At 39.5% G+C, this 14120-nt stretch overlaps 1 protein-coding gene across 5 annotated transcripts in view; it reads right to left on the bottom strand.

The window, feature by feature from the left end:
* The window catches only part of EFCAB6 (EF-hand calcium binding domain 6), a 158218-nt gene that overhangs the window by 71253 nt on the left and 72845 nt on the right, over positions 1 to 14120 (bottom strand). For all 5 annotated transcript variants that reach the window (XM_075899557.1, XM_025187059.2, XM_075899552.1 and 2 more), the window contains 4 exons: positions 10950 to 11120; positions 8419 to 8579; positions 3996 to 4163; positions 1688 to 1859 (listed from right to left, as the gene is read on the bottom strand). In XM_075899557.1, coding sequence (XP_075755672.1) covers positions 1688 to 1859; positions 3996 to 4163; positions 8419 to 8579; positions 10950 to 11120 — 672 coding nt within the window. The remainder of the gene's footprint in view (positions 1 to 1687; positions 1860 to 3995; positions 4164 to 8418; positions 8580 to 10949; positions 11121 to 14120) is intronic.

The raw sequence follows: 14120 nt of genomic DNA on the forward strand, positions 1-14120 counted from the left end.
TTTAAGTGGTCCTTAGTTAGCTGTGGGAGAATTCCACCAATGCAGGAACTGTATGTGCCAGTTTCAGAGCAGGGGCATACTAGGACAAAGCCAGGAGCAGGTGGGGCCACAGAACTATGAGGCATCCAGGCAGCATTGCTGTCCACGGGCAGTTCAGGAGAGGCAATTGTAGATTAAAGCAACCCATTGGCTCCCTGATGCTCCGGTAGCTCCTCTGACTCCCAAACCAGCCCTGCATGTGAAGGGTTCAACGGTAGCATAAAGCCATCTTGGCCCACCCTCCCTAAAGCCCCCCAGGCTATGTCTAGCCTGAAGACTTCTTTCAGAACAAGCTTTTCTGGAAGAGATCTTCCAATAAAACTTCTTCCAAAAGAGAGCGTCCACACTGCCCAAGCACATCGAAAAAGCCATCTGCTTTTTCAAAAGATACCATCCACACTGAATGGAAGCTATCTCACATTTCAGCTGTGATTACTATGGACAGAGTGGCCACCAGGGCACCTGTGCTTTTTCCTCTTTCCTCTTCCTTCAAAAGAACTCCCTCTTCCCCATCCACACATGCCTTTTTCCAAAAGAGCTCTTTCACAAAAAGGCTTCTTCCTTGTAGAATGAGGATTACCAATGTTGGAAAAACCCCTCTGTTCTTTCGATTTTCTTTTGGAAGAATGCAATTGCAGTGTGGACATAAGTGAAGTTTTTCAGGAAAACAGCTGTTTTTCCAAAAAAAAACTCTGTAGTGTAGACATACCCTCAGTGGCACAGCACAAAATCTCACCCTACGTTTTTATTCAGATTGATAATCACTATGTCATTGTATGTATGTGGTGTTTATCAATTAAGCCTTTTATGCCAATTGTCAGCCATTTTAGACTCTGCATAGCCAATTTAAATATTTATTTTAACAGCACTAATACTTTGAGTATTATGAGCCTAAATGGAATAGCACAGGAAACAACAGTGCAAGATTCCTGGATCACTTCATCAATGTGCTTTAAACTTGACCTAAAGACGAGAAGGGACTTCAGCATCTATAACCACACAATTGTTTTATGTGCTCAGAGTACTTATACATTGCTTTTGCTATTGATACACAGCAGTGGCCTGAATGACCAGCAGCCAGCTCAGTTAAATATTTAACAAGCAGAAGCAGCACTGAATTTTTTTGTTTGCCTGCAAACAATGTTTTGCTGCCTCCCCATACCTCAGTGTATTTCATTTCTCCCAGCTGTGATCATACCACAATACACAGGACATAAGGATTTTGGTGATGGGCTAACTAAAAAAGTGGTTCGGGATGCATCTCAGATGTAACTAACTCATTTACAGAGAAGATAGGTGGCAGGTTGGAGTCTGAGTCTATAGATCCCCCAGCCACCTGCTGCAGAGATGGAATCTAGCAGCAAGTTCTTTTCAACATTGGAAATCAGTTTGTATCAGTTTGGGTTTTCCAGACAATTTCTACAAGATAAGGGGCTAGAAATGGACTTTTTTTTTCTTTATAAAAGAAAGCTGAGTTTCCTTCTTATGCTATTAACAGGGAGCTTATGTGAGCATGTTCTAGTTTATCATTGACTGAAACAGGCCTGGACGCTTGGCTATAGTTGTGTGTATAGGAACCATTGTAAAATGATAAACCACCTTCCAGTAAAAACAAAAAGATAGAGAAAACACCTAGTATTTCTTCTACCTTCCGGAAATCATCTTTACTAATTTTTCCATTTGGTTGCTTCTTGTAGGCAAGAAAGCTGTCTTTAATAGTTGCTTCCTGTTGTATCACACTGTTCTTGAGCCTTTCAATTACTTCATCAACAGTTCTATTCTTGGTATGCTTAGTCGCTTGGTCTTCAATCTGTTTCATTCTAAAATTGAAAGATTGCTCATGAAAAGAAGTCACTTGTGTTTGTTACTTCACATTTGATTCAATAATTAACTGGATTATTTTAACAATAAACAGGACAGTAACGCCAGAAATATGCTTTTTGTGTCCAACCCAATATTAAGGCCCATGCAGATTCCAAGGACCATATTGTGCAATCAGTTGTTAAGTAGGAACCACCATTTAAAATGATTTTTGTAAAAACGGATTGCATAATATTGCCACAGGCTATTTATTTTTAAGTGGAGACCTCTCACATACAGGAGTTGATACCAGTTCATTTTGGATCTTCATATTTCCCAGCCTCTGAGGAGTCACTTTTACCCATTAACATTTTTGAAACACCATTATGGGACCCAATCCAGCGTAAAAAAAAGTCAATGGGAGTCTTTCTGACTGACGTTAAATGGAGATGAATCAGACTAATGGAAAAGTATAACAACTGGTCACCTTTGGGCATGGTATCAGTGCTATTCTGTATATATGGGCATAGGAAGTAGTCATATAACATCTTGACTCGCATCCTTCCACTCATAGTAACCCAAATAAGCCACTTCCACTTGTTTTCCTTTCTGTAAAATGAGTCAATTAGCATATCCTCTCTCGGTTTTCAAAAGAAAAATCCCCAGTTATGGAATATATAACCCTCTCTTTGAAATACTATAATCTTCATCAGCAAACTATTAAAATAATTCATGATTAAATATGCAATAACTTTTAAAGATAGAGAAGATGTACATAAAAGTGTAATAGGTCCCGATTGCATCCATTTCACATTTGTTATGGATTTACTATTGTCCATGAAAAAGTAAGTTAACACAATTATTTTTGTTAGATCTGAAAGCATATATTTCTCTATAAGCAAAACCCAGAATATTTAACAATCTAATTTTTATACTTTTATTAAGTATATTTTATAGTACTCCCTTAATTTGATAACCTTACAATTGTAACTTCCAGCACTAAAATATTTCAATGAAACATTTTCATTAACTTCCTTTAAATAAAATATCACTAGTAGGTCACATAGAAAAGTAACTCTAGCATGTTTGAAATTCTGAAACGCATAACGATGAAAATAAAGATAAGTGACTTTGCTGATAAGCAAGGCTATATCATGCTGTATTATATAATCTTGATTTCCATCCACCAGCAGGACTACAAACCAGCTGTCCTAAATTCCACTGTGTGTGCCTTTTCACGGAGACACACTGCTTCCAGCATGTCTTGTTTTCCGCAAAGCCTAGAAATGGCTCACTATAGTTACCAAGCAAAGTTGGAAAGAAGCAAACATTGTCCCTTGATACCCAATGGAATAGCCATTAACTTTCCAGTTGAACTCTTCCTTGCTAGTGAACCCCCTTTAGGGGATGCAGTCCAGGGATTAGCAACATTTAGGAAATCCATTGGAGTTGTGTTATCAAAGACTAGCTGCAGAGCCACTGAAGGCTCAGCCAGTGTGGAGACCCAAGGATCCTGGAGATCCATGAAGATCTCAAAAGTGATTCATAGTTTTTAGGCTCAACCCACAGTTTTTGTGGAGAAATATACCCCACCCTGTTGGCTCATAGACAGGTATTTCCACATAGACCAAAGCTTCTACTAACTGAAGAAAAGTTGAACCAATTACTCAAATATCCTTGTTCCTTGAATGCAAAAAGGTATGCAGTAATGCTATAGAATGAGATGCCTTGCATACAGAAGCTACAGCCATTCAAATCAGTCTTGATTTATGGATTCGGAGAATGCTCAATCCCAAAAGTCTCAACATTTATATGGAGATTTATAAATCTATACTTTAGATGCTGTTTAGAGAAAAAAAACTGAAGGTTTAATGGCATGGTGGGATGTACCCCTGTTGTAACAGGGGAAATAAGTTCAACAGTTCTTACTTGAGTCCAAAAGATATTAGTAAACCATATATTTGCTCTTCTGATGCAATACTTTGGAGGTCAGATTACAAAGCGATTATGCATAGACCCAGAGCTCTGCCTAAAACAACACTTACCATTTGACATGTAAAGTAAATGTTCAGTTTTTAGAAGTTTCCTTTATAAGTATATCAATATTTTAAAATGTAATAGGGAATTGTCGATATTAATACAACATTGTTCAGTACCTCTTTGAAAGATCTGTTTGTCTTTTTTCTTCTCTTTGTTGACTTCCCTTTGAGATCTGTGTGCTGACACCATTTAAGTCACCAAGTAGTAAAGCAACTCCTAAGCTCTCCAAAAGCATCCTGTAAAGGATCCCATCAGAAGGAATATCCTGAAATTTATGGCATAGCCTAGATAAAATAAAGAAATTAAGATAATGCACACAGTTGAGAGTAAGGTACAATATGGATATTTTAAAGCAAAGATTACCAAAACAATGAGCTTTGGCAGTCAGGGGCAGTGTGTGTCCAGTGGTTAGAGAAAGAGACTGGGGTTACTCTGCCTTTGACTCAGTGGTCTTTCTGTACTTTAATTTAACACATCTGCGAAATGGGGAAAATAATACCCAGCTCACAGAGCTCAATTTAACTTTATGAGACAATTCATGTCTGTAAAGTTTGGGGGGATTCTTAGATGAAAGAATGGAATGGAATGGAAATGCACTATACTGTGAATTCATAGCATTCTGTTTAGTCTACAAAATAGTTTTCCCTATTTATACTTATATTTAAAAACAAACAAAAAAAGTAACACAAAATGATTCATAACTTAAGATATAACCTTCCCTCGAGCAAGACCCTTCTTGTAATATAGCCATACCAAAACCTTCTTTGATTTTACATCTAATCTCCTGCCCTAAAACAATAACAGGATGTGGGACGGGAGGATCATGGAGAGAAAAGGGAGTCGCCATGCTGTAACATCATTCAACCAGCTCTCTGCAAAGAAGTTCGTCCCACACATGGAAAACACTAAGTAACAACATCTGCCTTGGAAATGTAATCTACAGAAGGCTTCCAAATGTCCTTAAAAATTGTCCCTTCTCTTCCTCAGTCTGAATGTCATCTCATAGGAGGCCATCTGGGACAGGCATGCTAGTCATTCTGCCTCAATAAAAGCAGCATTATCCTTAAGGACTTCAGGATGAGTCACATCAGTGCCCAAAGCCCAATTATAAGCGAAGCCCCTTACAACAGAAGTATCATTTAAAATCAATAAGACTGATGTGGCCGAAACACTAAAATTCAGAATGTAATTTATTCTCTTCACCACCCTTGATCAAAAACCTTGCATAATGCAACATCCCCAAAGCATCTGAGTTAAATCCTCAGTCTGGTTATGACAACTCCAACACAGATTTGACAGTCATATGTCCAATTTGTACATGTTTAAAGGAGTCCATTATATTTTGCTTATTATTTTAAAATACTGTATCCCTAACCTTTTTAGAGCTGTGAATGAACAGTGCCATCCAGAGTTTCTTGGAATAATCTTTTCCCACAATATTTTCACAGGATAGTCTTAAATAACATATAAATCCACATTTTAAAAATGTGTTCACTGGTGGCCTAATGTGAGTAAAAGCATCTTCTTTTTAAAGAATAAGACCCTAGCCTAGGGTACGACTAGACTACAAAATTTTGTCAGAAAGAGGTATGCGAAATGCGTTCTGCATTTTGCGTATCTTTTTCTGATTCTGTCAAAAGAAGCTTTTCTGACATTTGGCCCATCTAGACTGGGCCAAATGTCGGGAAAAAACCCTCTTCAAAAGCCCCCTTGTTTCTTGTAGAAAGAGGAATACAGGGGCTTCTGAAAGAGCGCGTCTGCTCTTCTGCAAAAAAAAAGCAAAAGAGCAAACACGTTCCCTGGATGCAGCGGAGTTTTTTCAGGATACCTCAGGTATCCTGAACCTCCCTGCTCTCTCCCCCTGCAGTCTACCCAGACCCCTAAACTGGTAGAATGCAAGCTGAATAGCAAATCATTTCCCAAGCAAGTTTTCATCTATGGATTTCAAATTCAATCAATCCCCATTTCTTATTTAATTCTTAAAACAAACTAAAACAAAAAAAACCCACAATCAGAAAAGTCATCAATAGCAGTACAGGTTGGACCTCTGTGGTTCAGGACTCTCTGGTCCAGTAACACCTTTGGTCTGGCAGGAGGTTGCTGGTGGCTGGGAGCAGAGCCGGCTGGCCAGGCCAGTGGAGCCCACAGGGCACCACAGCCCACAGCCAGCCGGGACGGGAAGGATCCCGCAGGGCAGGGGGACTGCACAGCTCACAGCTGGTGGGGCTGGGAAACTGGCAGGGCCACCAAAGTCCACAGGGAGGGGAGACCACCAAGCCCATAGCCAATGGGGTCAGGAAGCAGGGGGGCTGCAGAGCCCACAGCTGGTGGGACCATGAGTGCCAGCAGAGCCAACGGGGCTGCAAGTGCACGCAGAGCCGCCACCAGAGCTCACGGGGCAGGCTAAGCTGTTGGGGCCTCCAGGCCTTGCAGGGCTGCAGAGTCTGCAGGGCTGCTGCAGCCAGGGAACTGAGGGCAGTGGTGACAGGTAGCTAGGGCGAGGAGTCCATTGGAGAGGCTGACGCCCCTCCACAGACTCCCTGGTCCAGAAAACTCCCTTGTCTGGGACTGGTCATGTCTCAAGGGAGCTGAACTGGGGAGGTCCAGCATATAATACCTTGTTGTATATAAAACCTGTATTCATACTAGCCTCAAAATTGAATTTTTTTCTTTTGTAGGATGAAGTGCTCCTTGATACATACATCTTAACAAATGCCCTCAAGCATGTCCTCAAGTGCTGCCCTGAATAGAGATACTTCCCAGAACCAGGACCATAGTGTAATCTAAGTGAGAGTTCAAGCTCCATGCTTGTGTTTGCTGCAAAAGCAGGTTTAACTATTCATAGCTAGTACAACTGGAAGTGGAATTTATGCCGACTCTACAAGGGCCTGATAAATGACCTCCACAGTGGAATTCAGAGACTGTTTTTAGGTATATATTGTGTCAAGCTGTGTCAGGTCCTATCAGGTCATTGCAAAATCACCCCAGCTAGCACTTCTAGAAAGTCTGATCTTTGAAAGTTCTGAGTACTAGAGTCCCAGTGCAACAAGCACCTAAGCATATGCTCACCTTTAGCAGCTTCATCCTTTCAGAATGTAATTAGCTCCCATGAATGGGACTCACGCCATACTAAAGTGCTTTTTATGTGATTTGTTGAATCATCATCATAGTGCCCATCACCTTTCAGGGTTGATCCAGTTTAGGGCTTAATCATGTATCTCCCGAAGATAATGTCAAAATGTCCATTGATTACAATGGTGGTAGATTAGACCCTAATAACCCATTTTTTTCTTGTTTATTTTTCTGTGTTTTTCCTCCTCAACATCATTTTCAGGTACAAGATGTTGAAACTATAGGTATAAATGATTTTAGATTGTAAACTGGTTGTAATTCTGGACTCCACCCTCAGTACCGCTCTCTCATTGTCAACAAAAGAGGTTGACAATAATGGTAAAAACATTATCTAGAGAAGTGTGTGAATGATGAAAACCAGTTATAAAATACTCAAAGAAAGGATAAGTAATTGCTCGTGATCCATGATCAATGTCTATATATTATACAACATTGAGCCCATAAAACTGATGACAAAAAGGGTATATTTTTATACCCTTCACAGGGAATTAGGTGCCTGACTCTTATTAACCCCATGGATGACACCCAAAGTTTTCTTTACAAAATTCACAGAAAGGAAAACGAACATAGTGGCATTTTATTTCAGTGATCACACTTGTACTTGTTCATATTTCAAGATCAAAAATTATTTTCTGAAAGCCAATTCCTATTGATGCTGTTGTGTTTGCTCCTCACTTATACTGATCATCAGGGCACTGGGTCACAAAGTTCAGGCTGAAACGGATTTCTTTGATTTTCCTATGATGTTTTGAAAGGTAAGAAAGAATCCCACATCTTTTGGAGAATCATAGTGCTTCAGGTAAAGAATGTTACAGCTTGTAGGAGAGCAAATTACAGCCAATTATAGCCTGACTGACATGCCATAGCAATAAAATGCTTAATACAATCCACTCCTCATTTATAAGATACAGATTTTGATTCCATACACACATATGATTTGGGATGTTCATTGTTTTTTAGATTAAGATGTAGTTATCAAACGGCCAATGATCAAAATGAGAGCTGACTATGTCATGTTCCAGTTTTCCTAAAAACAAAGCACTCAAATTGTTTATTAAAACATATTACTGTAGAAAGATACAAGATATAAGGGTAGTTATATTCGTTTCGGTTTGGAAACCGTAAATATTTTTAAGACAAATTTTCCATAATACTCAATTTTCACTTTAAATAATGGAGTTCTTTTATCTTATCAAATTATGCTATATTCCCAATCTTTATAGTATTTCATGAATGGAAACGTGATAACATGCAGAATGGGGGTCACTGACTGGGCTGATGGCATTTTATTTTCTATTAAGCTTAAGGCAAACTGAAGTATCCCAAGATTCAAAACAACACTTGTTTAGAAAAAAAATAGAAAGTAATAAAGTTACATGAATTAATAATCAGATGCCAGCAGCTTACTTTGTAAACTGTTCGTCAGACAAAGAGGGACAATATAGCTGTACAATTTTTCTTAGCTGATTCCTACTAATAATGCCAGTACATTTAGGATCAGAGGTCTGCAAAGCCTTATGGAAATCCTTCCAATTTTCCGTGATTTTATCTGAAAGAATGTCTTCCCCCTAAAATGCAAATATATCCAATCACTGAAATAAAAAATGTCTGTGAGGTTACATTGTCATATGACAATAATCACATAGTAAAAATTAAATAAACCCCTTAATTATAGAAAATCAACACTTACTGAAGATGAACCTCATTATTACTTACAGTATCCCAAGTTAGAACAAGAGAAAGTGGCTTCTTAATTTCCTTTGTTCCATTAAGCCATTTATGACCCATCTAATTTAAAAAATATTATTTATGTTTAAAAATGTTCGCACACTGTTTCCTAAATAGTGTACAATGGCAGACAATGCATATAGTCTGAAGATTCTGTTTGAAAGTGTGGCTCTAACTTGAAAAGTGACCATGCAAAAATGTCCCTTCATTCCACTGATCCGCTCCTTTTGTTATGAAAAGTCACAGCTACTGACTTTGATGACAAAACAGCACATTACTGATTGTTACTCTCCACAGCAAACGCTGCTAAGACTGATGGATGAGCTGCAAGTTGGATAGCAGTCTCTGAGGGAATAATTCAAAGACAATGGGATGGCACCGGTGAATGTGAAGGCAGAATCTGGCTCACAGAGCACAGGTCAGGATCAGTTTATGGCACTGGCAGTTAGAATAAAAGCATCTTTTTTACTTGTAAGCTGGGTACATTTCATACAAGAACTTCTGAGATGCAATAAATATGGAATTTTATTTTTCCAGAGTAACTCAGGTCAATATTCAGATCCAACTGAGCTCTATTCAGTGCAAAATCCAAGGAGAGACAAAGGTGACTTTATGTTACCTGCAGATATCCCCATCCTGGGGACAGCCAGGAGCTGAATTAGCTAGCAGAAGCCCATCTTGATTTCCAGCAATACTAGTATATGCCTCAGCACTGCTATGACTTTCATCTGGCTGCAACAGTCCCCACCCTTCAGCCAGAGAATGATGGAGCACAGCAGCTTTCTAGGAAAAAAACAACTTCCCTTGGTTGTGCCCCAAAGAATTCCCCTATTCCACAGAGTGGGCAGGACAGAGTGTTCCAGGGCCGGCTTTACACCACCTAGGGAACAGAGGATGGATCCTTAGTATTTGACTAGGCTGGCTTTGCAGCTTCTTTGCACCAACAGATAGCACAGCAGAGGCCAGAATCTGTCCCATTCTTCAGAGCAGAATCAGACTTCAAGTGTAAAATCCTAGCTATTGTGGTCATCCCTGGTTATCAGCTGGTATCTTATCCCAGGGTGGCCATGATCCATGTTGCTCTGTGTTTCTCACCCAGTACTTCTTGATGCTAAAATCTACCTTATTGACTACACTGAAAAGGGATTAGAATTTCAACTCTAAAATGAATCAGATAAGTTAATTTTAGTATCCAAATTCATTTGCATGACCTATCAGTATTTGTACTTTGCCAGTATTTATACTTTTCCCCTTCAACATGTCAGTTTTATAATTATAAAAATGTGTCCCAGGTTCTCAGCAAGACCATTATTCAACTGAAGAATAGGTAGAAGGGACATGAGCTGATGAATCAAATGCATCTATTGTTGGAGCCATCAGAACAGGATGCAGCCTAGTGCAGTTAGCTACATCAAAGCTTTTGTCAAAGCAATACACACCATTCACGACTATTCAGTAGGAACCTCTTTTTGTGCATCTAGTGAATCTCTTGACACTGCCAGGTTCTTTGATTCCTTCCAACAACACTAACTACGCCAGCTTAAGACAAAAAACTAAATACAGATTTATTCAGTTGACACACTAATGTGAACCTAAAAGTGATCTAATAAAACGTTATGAACAGCTCTGATATTATAGAGCAGTTATGAAAACTATAGACTACTTCTTGATATAATTCAGCAAGCAAAAAAAGAAAATGACATATTGACTAGACGTTCCAGTCAAAAGAAACCACATATAACCTCACTATATATATGGTATTAGTTCTAAAGGAAAATATTAACAGATGGCTACAAAACACCAAAAATGTCAAAGCCATACTCACGAAAATACACAACCAATGGGTACTGTATACCTCAAAACCTATTATTATTAAGTATAATAGAGCTCTTCTGCAAAATAGTTTTGATGATGGACAGCTGTAAAGTGATACTTCTGTCCCACAGATGCTACACACATGTACATAAACTTGCAATTACATTCCAGGGGGAGTTTGCAGAAAAATGCGGTAACTGAAATGGGTACGCAATCTATGCTAAAAGAATCCAAGAGTGTGGATTTTATAGGGAGTTTTACACTGCTGAAAAGCATATGCATTCACTAACTTAGATGAAGACAAATCAGAGCTTAGAGTTTGATTAAGAATTGCAATTTTGCTATACAGACATTATAAAAAAGAAAAAGATGAGAAAGTATTGATAAGCACTTACTAGAGATTCCTTTTCTTCAAACAAGTCTAAAAATGTATGGTAGCTGAGGAATCCAGTGTGATCTGGATCAATCATGTTGATTAGGTCTTGGAAGTCCTTGTCACTTATTCGAAACAGTATGCAATCCAAAATGCGACGAAGCTCATTTCTTGTGATCTTTCCATCTTTTTTCTAAAACATATATTCATGTGTGTGTGAAAGAGAGTGAACAAATTTACTAAAACACGGTGTCTGTTTCAAAACACTGTTCTGAACCTCTATGTCACACAACCCAGACCTACTGAAAGCTTTTATAGGTTGAGTCTCTCTAGTCAGGCATCCTCGGGACCTGGCTGGTGCCAAGCCAGAGAATTTGCCGAACCACGGGAGGTCAGTATTGTCAAGCAGCATTACCAACATGTCCACTGTTTACTGAGCTTTTAGAAGACACTTCGGGGTAAAACAGATGTATTGAGAGCACAGTTTCAGCAGCAGCTGACTTGGGGACGCCTGGGTTTCTTAAGTTGAATCTGTATGTATGTTGGAACTGGCGTCAGCTGCTGCTGAAACTGATCAGTTTCAACCGCTGCTGAATCTGGATGCCAGTTCTGACTTACATACAGATTCAACTTAAGAAACCCAGGCGTCCCCAAGTCAGCTGCTGCTGAAACTGATCAGCGGCTGATTCCAGGAAGCCTGGGGCAGAGCAACTCTGGTTCGGGCTTCCTGTAGTCAGCCGCTGGTCAGTTTCAGCAGCGGCTGACTTGGGGACGCCTGGGGCAGAGCAGCTGGGGTGCTGCTCGGTTGCTCCAGTAGCGCGACTCCTCGGCGCTACTGGAGCAACCCAGCAGCACCCCAGCTGCTCTGCCCCAGGCGTCCTGATTCAGCCGCTGCTGAAACTGACCAGCAGCGGCTGAATCAGGACACCTGGGGCAGAGCAGCTGGGGTGCTGCCGGGTTGGTCCGGAGCGGTGCTGCGGGACCAACCCGGCAGCCCCCAGCTGCTCTACCCCAGGGGTAAGCAAGAAAAGCCTGGTCTGCTGGGGGGGGGGGCACTAGCTGCACCCCTCCCCCAGCAGACCAGGGAGACGGGGAGCAGCTTTTCTCGCCCCGGAGGACGGGGGCGGCGGACCGCGGCGCATCTGGGCGTCCCGCCGCTCCCATCCTCCGGGGCGAGAAAAGCCCCGTTCGTAACTGCGGATCCGACATAAGTCGGATCCGCGTAACTCGGGGACTGCCTGTACTGAGAGCCAGGACTGGTGGCTATAAATAAACTTTACATCCACCAGTTTTTTATCCACATTCTGTCATACATAAATCTTTACTTTTTAAAGCATTTAATGAAATAAACAATGGATGGGCGTATACAAAAGTACTATTATATTTATGTATTGTTATAGTTAAGGCATGATTTTTGTTTTAGACCTCATGACATATTATCACCATAAGGTCTGAGGGAGAGTGTTAAACACAAGTTAATCTGTTTTTATCAGTCTATTAAATTTTAGAATTTTGTATTTTTCCTTGGACTTTTATTTATTTTTTTACTTTGCTTCCCTTAAAAAACTGGTGGATAAAAGAAGAAATGTAAAGAATACATTCTTGGGAACAATAAACGAAAAAATAATGGCCAACAGTTTCTCTAGTGATTCATTCTTGGCTACGAACTAGACAAATATTTTGCTGTTCATAAACCTCACCCTAAGAAAAATTCTGTTTCCCTTTAGTCCCCTACAGAGAGCCAGGGTGGCTGTAGTAATATACAGGATGAGCAATTATTTACTTTATCAGCTAGTTTGGGAAACACTTTGAAGTTCTGTAATCAAAAGATAATGGTCTTGTTAAACTGCTTTTCTGCCATCTGAATTTTCTTTAGAGACTATTGTCAATGCATTAAATCATATGGGAAAGAAAGTTAATAATATATCTACCTCAGTGGATGAGTTAAGGAATCTGGTACAGAAGCTACAAAAATGAGTTCTACTTTACATGAAAATCTATACCATTTTAAGTAGAAGCATCTTCTTCATGAAGCTTAAACAGATACTGTGATCAAAGATAGTTTTTTAGTCATTGCTTTGATAATATTGAAAAAATAATATGTGTTACATTAGCCTTCAATCTGTGAACTTTCCGGTTATTTCTTTGACACCTAAAATCTATGAAGTGTTTTTGTTTATGAGCTAGATTGTCACCTGGCATAAAACAGCATAGCTCCAATGAGCTCACTCGTGCTACACTGATTTACATTGGCTGAGAATCTGTACGTATCTCTATAGGTGTAACAGTTTGGGATGTTAAGGATGAAGCTGTTCCTCCTGCAGCCAGAGTTCTCTTTCTGATGTCACATTCACTAATGACCAGTACAATAAAGCACATAAGCATGTGCTTGAGTTCTGTGGGACTTAAACATGTTCTTAAGTGCTTTGGCGAATCAGGGCCGTAATGCTGGCATATGTTATTACTATTTACTGCTATGTAGGAAACTAAACTCTCTTCTTTTGTAAATTGCTAGAAGAATTCTTTCTTTTGTGGTGATTGTGTGTGTACATACAAATACAACCCTATAGAGTGTGTGTGTGTGTGCTTACACTGCAGAACGGGCAAGAGCAATTTTTATGTAATTATATTAGAAAGGAATTGTGATATATCATCTATATAAAATTTGTAATAAAAAATACCAGCAGTACTTCTGAAGATATGCCCAGTGCTCATTTTGCTTGTGTCAACCAGACTGAAAGCTTTAATTTTTTCAGTCTATTATTTGCGCATCCAATCCAAAAATATAGACTCTACAATTTAAGAAGAGCAATCTGTAGCAAATCAAAGTAATAAAAAATTCCATCTGTCCACTAAAGGGACGATCACACAGCCGAGTGTATGGATTGTCTATATCATGACATTCCATCAAAAATGACAAGAATGCTTTTTTTAACATAGTTCAGTACAACATGAAAGCCATAGAATTGGTAAGACTCGACTGACAATTCTTTATTAAGAGTGCATTCATTCTAGAGCTAGACATAAAAAAGCACTCCTGTTTCTGTTAAAAAAATCAGATTAAAATATTGCTGTAAATAAAGTGAGTGATGCAATGGAGCGTTCCTGGTCAATCTTACAGGTCTGACATTATACACATGTCATACTATAGACCACAAACAAGAAATGTTTTACAAGTTACACATTTTCTATT

The sequence above is a fragment of the Pelodiscus sinensis genome, chromosome 1 (assembly GCF_049634645.1).
Source record: "Pelodiscus sinensis isolate JC-2024 chromosome 1, ASM4963464v1, whole genome shotgun sequence".
NCBI lineage: Eukaryota > Metazoa > Chordata > Testudines > Trionychidae > Pelodiscus > Pelodiscus sinensis.